The sequence below is a fragment of the Hippichthys cyanospilos genome, chromosome 5 (assembly GCF_059441005.1).
Source record: "Hippichthys cyanospilos isolate Australia breed blue-spotted pipefish chromosome 5, RoL_Hcya_1.0, whole genome shotgun sequence".
Lineage (NCBI taxonomy): Eukaryota > Metazoa > Chordata > Actinopteri > Syngnathiformes > Syngnathidae > Hippichthys > Hippichthys cyanospilos.
Genome location: NC_142373.1, coordinates 20921793 through 20931716, shown reverse-complemented (window position 1 = coordinate 20931716; position 9924 = coordinate 20921793). Strand labels below are relative to the sequence as shown.

General features: G+C 41.5%; 1 protein-coding gene across 1 annotated transcript in view; it reads left to right on the top strand.

The window, feature by feature from the left end:
- The first annotated feature begins 1246 nt into the window (after nt 1-1246).
- The window catches only part of LOC148423962 (RCC1 and BTB domain-containing protein 1-like), a 10665-nt gene continuing 1987 nt past the window's right edge, over nt 1247-9924 (top strand). Inside the window, exons 1-9 of the mRNA XM_088416031.1 lie at nt 1247-1430; nt 2937-3183; nt 4213-4363; nt 4451-4617; nt 6108-6266; nt 6345-6452; nt 6542-6684; nt 7886-8076; nt 8308-8434. Of these exons, the coding sequence (XP_088272157.1) occupies nt 3058-3183; nt 4213-4363; nt 4451-4617; nt 6108-6266; nt 6345-6452; nt 6542-6684; nt 7886-8076; nt 8308-8434 (1172 nt within the window). The 5' untranslated portion in view covers nt 1247-1430; nt 2937-3057. The remainder of the gene's footprint in view (nt 1431-2936; nt 3184-4212; nt 4364-4450; nt 4618-6107; nt 6267-6344; nt 6453-6541; nt 6685-7885; nt 8077-8307; nt 8435-9924) is intronic.

Sequence of the window (9924 nt, the reverse complement as noted above, 5' to 3'; positions counted from 1 at the left end):
GGGTACGGTCGTCGCAATAAAAAGAGAAATCAAAATGCATGTAAATTGTGACCATAACAAAGTGCATTACAAAAGTAGAGTACTACAAGCAAGAAAAGTAGGAATGTTGTGTAACAGGGTCATTTTAGGGAAGGGTTCTTGTTGGTATGTATGGTTCGACAGTGCTCTCTCTTTCCCAAGCGGTGGCTATAAATGAATCGGTGTGCCGGGATGGTTGCCAGTTGATTTATGTCGCCGTTGAGTTGGGTGTGCCCTTGCAAGGATTGGACTAATTAGCCAACAATGCCAATTTGACATTTTATCCAAGATTTTGTGGAGCTGATCATTGCACATAGATTGTCTACAGGTACACATTCACTCATCGTATTTATTTCATTTTATATTTTGGAAAACTTGTACGTTAAAAGTCAGGTGGGTGTGCCGATAAGGGTGTGTGGATATGACTATTGCACATTGTGTTTGTGTATAGACAAACGAGTCCAACAATCAGTCTGCTGTCACTAACGTCCATCCACAAAGCAGAAGCCAAGAGACCTGCGCTATGACCCAGTAATGAAGATTTACAGTTGCATAAAAAGTTGACACTTAAGATACTGTGGAAGCTGTAACTCACAAGAAAATTGATGTACAGAAAAGATGGATGAAATTCAAAACTTATGAGATGAGGGTAAAAAAATCCCAATATCAACATTACAAAAGTAAGCAGTGTTCACACCATACATGAGAAATACTAGAATATAAAATGCAGTAAATACTAAAATAATTTGCAATCAATTATTGTCGTGATATGTGAAAAAGCAAGACCTACAGTAGGCCTACTACCAATATACTGTATGGGGAGTTCACTCCCAATTCAATAAAACCAACATACTGGAACACATGCCTTGGCATTGGGCCTTTTCAAAGGTCTGATATGATTATGACATGTGGTAGATAAAAAGTCAAATGTTCAAATTAAGCTTTGCTGTAATCAAAAGAGTGCAAAGGGGGGTCATTTCAAAAAGTTTTACACCAAAAATGTGACCTGTAACCTCTACTACTCAAATGAAATCTTTTAGCGAGAAGTTCAAATAAAAAGTTTAGATAGTAGGTGATGAGATCAGTTAGGAGATATACAGTATAAGCATTTCCAACCATGGGAAGATCATGCAGACAGTTCACGTCTAATCGCAATTCAATCCAAACAGGTCGGCTCTGTGATCGATTAGTTGGCCTGCGTCACGATCTGTATTCCGCCAACATGCGTCAAATCTGTTCAAGCTCAGTTTAGTTGCTGTGGTGGCTGTGGACTGACTGGTGTTTGCTAGCTGACGGCCGTCCTCGACAAACAGAAGTGATCGACGGCCACGATGGACCTTTGGGTGCCATGGTGAAGGCGAAAGTTATAGCCGCTTCCTCGGAGCCCAAGGGCAGATTTGCATTTGCAACAGGTGAGCTTGCGGCGAAAACGATTTATTGTCTTTGTTGACTAAAAAGTAGCGGACTAGCTTAGCCGCCACTTAGTAAACTGGTGAGTCCAGCAACTACTCGCTCGGTCTGCGGCTTTTTTTTTCTGCCGTGTCAGCCGGTTTGCTGAATAGGGTGTTCGTTAAAATAGCTACCATTTATCTACCACCCCTTTTAACATAGACGGGCAACGTGCACAGCGTACCCGAGACGTACAAATCGTTGAATTAGATATTCTGCAAAAAACAATTCCCCATCTTCAACGCAATAGTCAATTGGGATGGGAATTTCAAGTGCAGAAAATAAAAGCTTTGCTACAGTTTGGCTTTAGCCACAGGTAGTGATGGCTAAGCGGGGCTTTGTTAACTCCCGACACTTTACGAAAACTGGCTCATTGCTCGAGGCTTCATCGACAGAGATCTTAAGAAAGATATCTAGTGGCCATTAAATGAAGTGCAATACAGACGTGTTGAAGTCAAGTTACTTTCTATGCACATTATTCCTGTTGGACTACACCGGATGTTTGTTGTTGACAATAATATAACTAGTAATAATGACAATAATTATTGAAAACCATGATACACACACACACACACACACACACACACACACACACTAATATAATATATATATATATATATATATATATATATATATATATATATATATATATATATATATATATTCTGTTCTTTTCGTGTCATATTATACCCATTTGGTTGTAGTTTTAAGTTGGAGTTTTTAGCCAATTAGAATTCACCTAACTTGTGTTTGTAGGCTGTATGTAATCCGCCTGCTCCTGGAGGCGCTAGGGCATTTGCTTCAACAGTTGCAGGCTTATGCGCAAGCGCAGATGGATATGTGAGCGGCCGTATAACTTAGTAGTGATGGGTTGATGATGCATTATGGAGTGTGTTGGCACACTGACACAATGTGTTGATGCTGTGTTGAGATTATGTCATCAAATACTGACTCCTGCTGGACTTTAAAAATCCCTCTAGGGATCCCACTGACCGAGTGTATACCAGGGGCGTCACTCAACCTCACAAATTAGGAATTATGACAGATTATTATAAATTATTAAATACAATGAATGAGATGAGTGTCATATTTAATAAACTATCTTTTGTTTTTAATGTTTTAAAAAAAAAAAAAAAACAAAAGGCAGATTTTTACTGATGTTATAACTGCTAATAGGCTTTGTCTTTTTTTTTTTATCAATAATGATGTCCATTCATGTGATGACAGTGATGGTGTCACCCTAATTAGAAAACGGATCAGTCCAAAAACTTTATTTAGTAAAATCTCTGCTACAACCTTCTGAGAAAATCACAATGTGCCATCCCAGGTTGTCCACATTTAATCTGCAGGTCTGTGGTTTGATCACATAATCAGTTGATCCCTTTGATGTAGTCGATGTGTTCTTTGTCTCGTTCATCTGCGCGTGTTTTTGTTGTTGTACAAATATTGGGATCTTTTGCTGTTTGTAGCACAGGCAGCCTCCACCCTCCACCTGGCGGACATCCCTCCCTTGCCTTCTGTTAGAAGGTTGCACACTTTTCCCCCCAAGTAGCTGACCTCAGAGTGACCGACGGAATAGCAAAGGACAACATGGTGGACGTCACAAAATGGCCGCTGTTCAGTCTCATGCCACCACAGGACTTGGCCTGCATATGGAAAGCGTGTGTTTTTGGAGCTAATGCCAGTGAGGCCATCTTCATCACCAATGAGAACGAGGTGAATGTGTTCAGAGCTACAATGTCATTTTGAAGTATACTGTCAATTTCACAGTACGCTGTGTATTTAAAACAACAAAATAATGTTGCACTAAGAATGGCCTGCTGTATTAAAGGGATTCTTTACTCAATCAGCGATTTTTTTTTTCTTTTCTTCGTAAAACACTATTTATTCCATCTTATTTTTCATGTGCAATGAATACCTTTTAAATTCAGATTTTACCACTTGCTGTTGACTGAAAATGACATCCAAGGCACGCGGGGTTCAGGTAACAACCAATCACAGGTCAGCTTGCAGATGTCAAGTGACCAAACTTTGAAAATTGGTGAGCTGTGTTTGGTTGTTACCTAAGCACATGAGTTGTCATTTTCAGTCCGCTGCAAGTGCAAAATGTGTTTTTGAACTAAGATATAAGTTACACATGACAAATAATTTAGTCTTCAATTAAATTACAGGCAAAATACTAACTTTTTACTGCAGAACATGGCTCAATAATTAGGGTATCACTTAAATCACGTTTTAGTGGAAAATGTTACTGTTGACATGCTAATTGATAGCGTTGATGGTCGCCATTTTAGAAAACGGAAATTTGAACATACCTGCTGCAGCAACCCATGTAGATTGATGGCATTAACAAGCAAATATTTGTTACCCTCTGCAAAAAGGACCTCACAGCATCTTGTTGAGTCACTTATAGGAAAGTACCTGTGCTATTTATCATCTTTTGTGTGTGACTGTTACATACTGCCGCCTGGCGGCCAAGGCAGAGCAGTGTTGCAACATAAAACAACATTTTACACACATTGCCAGCATAATAGTCATGGCATCTGTAAAGCTGATATTTAGCTGGTCGCAAAAAGAGGAAGAGCACAGAAAATACGACAAATGGCATGTTGTAAGTAAGCAAGCAGATAAAATGGGCTGATATAAGCACACAAACGTGAGAGAGGTAGGCAATGAATTTGTCTCTCTGGCTGTTTGTTAGATAACTGTAAACTTAAATGTTTGAATTTGCACTGTCCGTTTCAGGTGTATGTGATGGGCCTCAACTCCAGCAACTGCCTTGGCACTGGAGACAACCAGAGTGCCATCGTACCCAAAAAGCTGGATTTCCTACGTGGCAAGAAGGTGATCAGCATAAGCTACGGCAGTGGCCCTCATGTGCTGCTGGCCACCGATGGTATTGCCAACACATCCACACATCCTCCTGTGTACTGTATAGCAACTCATGGATTTTTTTTGTTTGCCAAATCTTTTGCCCTTTCAGATGGCAGCCTTTATGCGTGGGGGCACAATGGCTACAGCCAGCTTGGGAATGGCACCACCAATCAAGTGGTCGCGCCAGTGCTTATTCCAGCCAAGCTGATAAACAGCAAGGTGACCTCAGTGGCCTGCGGCTCGCATCACTCCATGGCGCTCAGCGAATTTGGAGAGGTGGGTGCTCACACTTCTGGCATCGTGGACCTATGAGCTTTATTCAAGGAGAACACAACTTTTCTCATTATTTGACTATCTTCTCAATCATCTTATCCAGACTCTCTGAGCAGTGGTTCTCAAAGTGGGGTCCGTAGCCTGACTGCAGCGGCTCGTGAAATAATTTGGGTTGTTAATAAAAAAAATAAAGAAAAAATTGGCGTAGGTGGCAAAATGAATGTGTCATTTTAGATGTAGTTAAAACATGTTTATAAAATATTACATTTTAATCTTAAAATGATTCTGTTATTTATTTTTGACTGACCGATATGGATGTTTTTAGTCTGGTGGAAAAAAAACAAACAAACCGATCATTTAAAAAATGATAATCAATAAAATAGTTCCTCCCAATGTATTTCAGTACAGTAAAACTCCTCTACAATGAAAGCTGCACGTGCATTAAAAAAAATCCATGCATTGAAGCCTTTCTCCTTTTCTTACTTCCACATAAAAGGAAAAATCCCCCTGTTGCATAATACGTTTTTTCTGCATTTGCGTTGCACTGAAATTCACTTGGTTGAAATTCACTCGCTTGGTTTATACTTTATAGGTGGCACTTAATTGACTCTACAGCATACAAACACTATATAAAAGAGGTAGAGAATCTTAGTCTATTCAAAGGATCTAAACAGACTGTTCATCTTTCCCCAATTTGGTGCTCGCCAGGAGTTGTTTACGATATTTAGATCACGGTATGGATGGTTGGATGATTTGGTTTTGAACTTCAGTCAGATTGTAGATTGCACAACATGTTTTTCATGTTTACGTCCGAGACATAGATTTGCTATCGTGAAAAGTCCCCTGTTGTGTAAAGTTTCTGGCTGCAAATATGATTTAGTAGGAGAGGAGTTCTACTGTGGGTGTGAATTCAAAGAAGATTTTCGCTATTCACAAGTCAGCCTGCTACCGATTCCATGCGAATAGCAGCGGTTAACTGTTAATATCCATCTATTCGTTTTCTTAACTGTTTGTCCTCACATGGGTCTTGGTGGTGCCTCTCAGCTGATTTGGGCAACCGAACTGGTTGCCATCCAATCGCAGGACACACAAAGAAAAACAACGATTCACACTCACAATCGCACCAGAGAGCAATTTACTCTTGGCTCTGTCCCATTCCCTTCTCTCTCCGTATCGGTTGCGTTTCGCACCCACTCTCGCCTCGGTGTTCAATTGCCCTTCCCAGCCCGCATCTGCTACACAACTACGGGACTTTTTTCTTCTTTTTTTTTTTTTTTATTGTTTTGGCTGCCACATTCGCTGTTTACGATGCTAGGACTTGGCGTGCGTAGATGCCCAGATGCGTAGATGCCAACCGGCCTGCAAGCCGAAAATTTGACACATCTGGTGTAGGATTAGGAACTCGGAAATGTATTATGTCAATGTAGGTGTTAAAATGTGTGTGTGTGTGTGTGTGTGTGTGTGTGTGTTCGTTCGTCCTTCCTCCCTGTCAGGTGTATGCGTGGGGTTACAACCACTGCGGCCAGGTGGGTTCTGGTTCCACAGCCACCCAGCCTCTCCCACGTCGTGTTTCCAGCTGCCTTCAGAACAAGATGGTGGTCAGCATTGTGTGTGGGCAGACCTCGTCCATGGCGGTGGTGGACAACGGAGAGGTGATGACACAACTTCATTCTTCACTCTCCGGTAAAAGGTTGATCAGGTCTGACTTCCTTGCTCGACTGCTTGGACAGGTGTACGGTTGGGGTTACAACGGGAATGGACAGCTGGGACTGGGGAATAACGGCAACCAGCTGACTCCTTGTCGAGTCATGGGTTTGCAGGGTGTGTGTGTGCAACAGGTGAGTGACTGCACTGCAGGCTTTAGGAACAATGATGAACATCTGTACAGTTAATGTCTATTTTTCTCATCTTTTTTTTCCCACTCCAGATTGTGTGCGGTTTTGCCCATTCCTTAGCGCTGACGGACGAAGGTGTGATGTACGCGTGGGGTGCCAACACGTACGGACAACTGGGCACGGGCAGCAAGAACAACCAGCTGAGCCCCGTGCGGATTATGAACGAGAAAGGAAGGTGTGACAAAGCTCTGCTATTTCCCCTCACTACCCGTGGTACAAAATCTTGACAGGTAAAATTTAGGGATGGGCCATCTGAGGTCTTAGTTTTGTCAAATTGATCAACATTTACACCTGATGCACATTATTTGTTTGAACTTTGTATTTAAAGGTAGTTTTGCTCAATGCATCGACTGCGGTCGCCCGCCGAGTTCTTGTTGATCGCGTGCTTGACATCACGCTACAAGGACGGGAAAAAAAAAAGTCAATCAAAAAATACATTGCGAGCTGTTCTGGGAAAAAAAGAAAATGAAGCTGACCGTAAGCCAGCGCTGCTCAAATAGTGGGGCATGCCCCCGTGGGGGAGCGCTACGTGATGTCAGGGGGGCGCAGATGACTCCAGGGAAAAGCCTTTGTTTTTGTCACGTGAATTATAATTGTAATAAAATAAGACTTCTCATCTTTTTTTTTTGTTTTTGTTTCAGGCACTTTGATTCACTTGGTTATTGTTTTCCTACTAAGTTGTTATACGTACAAACGTTGTAAAGAAAAGGTTTTTTTTTTTTCGTTAAGGTTAAAAAGGATGAGGGTGGGGGGGGCTTGGCAAAATATAATTGAGAAGCACTGCCGTAAGAGTTCCAAGGCCGTTAGTGTATACATTACTTGCTATGATACATTTTATGTTGAAGCAATGATTGGCATCTCACAACGTTTGGCTACTTTACTAAAATAGAGAAGATTGGTAAGTGGTGCATTCTCCTCATATTTCATTGCGCTTATGGTCCATCCCTTTAAGTTACTACCCAGTAAATGTGTAATTTTTCTCTTTGTTTAGCAGTATTACTGAAGTAGAGGCGCTATTAATTACCTATTGATTGATTATATTGGTGCTGAGCTTTTTTGGCTGTCTACCATAGGTTATTAGACTATGCATTACCCCACCACCACCCATAAAATGTATCATAAATATCCCTGGCTATGTCACTAAGGTTATATATAGATGGTACTAGATACATGTAACTAATATCCAATGCCTACAACATATTCAACAAAGCTGGGTTTTGCGTTACGAGTCTGGTCTAAGAACTTAAGAAGTACCTAGATGTCTCAAAGCACAACTGTAGTTTACTTAAATAAAATAAAGAGTGCTTATAGCAGCGAACGCAAAGGAAAAGATACCAGCATTTTGACAAGAACGTCCAGTATTATTTGTTCTTCAGAATCACAGAGGTGGCTGCTTGTCACTCCACGCACACGTCAGCCGCCAAGTCGCAGAGTGGACAGGTGTACATGTGGGGCCAGTGCAGGGGGCAGTGCGTACTGCTGCCGCACCTCACACATTTTGCCTGCACTGACGACGTCTTCGCCTGCTTTGCCACGCCCTCAGTGATGTGGAGGCTTCTGTCCTTGGGTGAGATGTGGTTGTCGAGGAACGCGGAAATTCGGAGCTACCCAAATATTGCATTTGTCATTTAATATGCAGGATGGTGAGCTTTCTTAGATGAATACACTAAGAAATGATAAATCTAAATTCCCACTCAGGTCCTGCGACAAGGCAATGAAATCTGGCCAATCATCAATATAGACTACTAAATTGGATAAGTGTAACAAAGTTCTATTCTCACGTGAGATTTCCTTTCAGACTTTGAACGCTTTCCGACGGTGGCTCAATCGCTCAAAAAAGAGTTTGATAACCCCGAGACGGCTGACCTTAAGTTCTGTGTGGAGGGCAAATACATCTACGTCCACAAGGCTGTTCTCAAGATCAGGTGAGACTCAAATTTAAGTTCTAGTACAAGTAGTTCTAAATTCTCGGTTGACTTCTAGTTTTTCAGAAAATAGCTGAGGATTGATTCCACAAATACACAAATAGGTGATTTTGTAAATGGTGAACGGCAATTGAGTTGAGGAATGACTATAATGTTGTGTCTCAAATAACGCATTGGCGGCACGGTGGAGAAGTGTTTAGCGCGCCTCGTCTCACAGTGCAGAGGTTGCAGATTCGATTCCAGCGGCAGCCTTCCTTTGTGAAGTTTGCATGTTCTCCCCCTGCCTGCATAGATTGATTCTCTCTAGGTGCTCTGGTTTCCTGTCACACCCCCAAAGACGTGCAGTCTAGGTACTGTATATTGGACACTGCAAATTGCCCTTAAGTGTGTCTGCTAGAGTGAATGGTGGTTTGTCTCTGACCTGCGATTGGCTGGCAAGCAATTCAAGGTGTACCGTGCCCAATGCCGTAAGACAGCTGGGATAGGCTCCAGCATTCCTGCTGCCCTAGTGGGGATAAGAAAATGAATGGATATTGCTAACCTAGGAGCAGACTAATATGTGCTTGTTTTTGTTTTTGTTTGTTTGTTTTTTTGCATCAAAATGACACCGTGTGTGTTTTTCTAACAATAAAAGCCTTTACATGGCCATTGGGTGGGAAAGGGGGAAAGAGGAGGGGCTTACCCATCCCCTACATTAGATATCTTGTGGGAAGGACATTCTGTCTCATGGGGACTTATGCCTTGTCCAATCTTGACTTACTGCTGTATACATACTTCCCTAACGTCGTTGGAATTGAAGCCGGGTCACCTGCAATGGAGGCTGATTTTTAGATTGTTTGACTACCTTAGCTAAGAAAATCCAATATTTCAGATTTCATTAACTCATTTTTTAAACCTTACTGGTCATTTCAAAATAAAAATGCCTTAAGGTACATGTTTTAGTCCGGTGCCAAAATTGACACCTCTGATGTGCCATCCCGCTCTTAACTGTACCCCAAGCACTTTGCTTAACCAGAGCACAAATACAAAGCATATACAAAAATATATGCAAAGCATAGAGTCTATGCTATGCTTGGTCGGTGGAGCAATGCAAAACTATGGCTCCCAACAGAAATGTTTGGAATACCAATTATCGCGCAATAAAAAGGACAAAGAAAGTCGAAGTTTCAAACTGCATGTACGAGACGTGAGCAAAAACCAACAACCGATATTAACAAATCTCACAGTAAAATTGATTCAAATAGAATGAACTTATATGTAGCATCTGCCATCATCATCTTCATATCGCAACCACTGATATAACAGTCCAATTTGGTAGAAAGGTCCGCTTTTTACTTTGAGTGATTGTCGAGTTTCAGCATCTCGGTTTTGTTCCTCGTCTCGAGCTTCTGAAGCATTTAGTTTCCCCTCTTTATCTTCTGGCTCATTGTTACCTGATTGTGTATTATTGAACTTGTCACTGTTAGAAAAAAAAACATGCTGTGTTTACT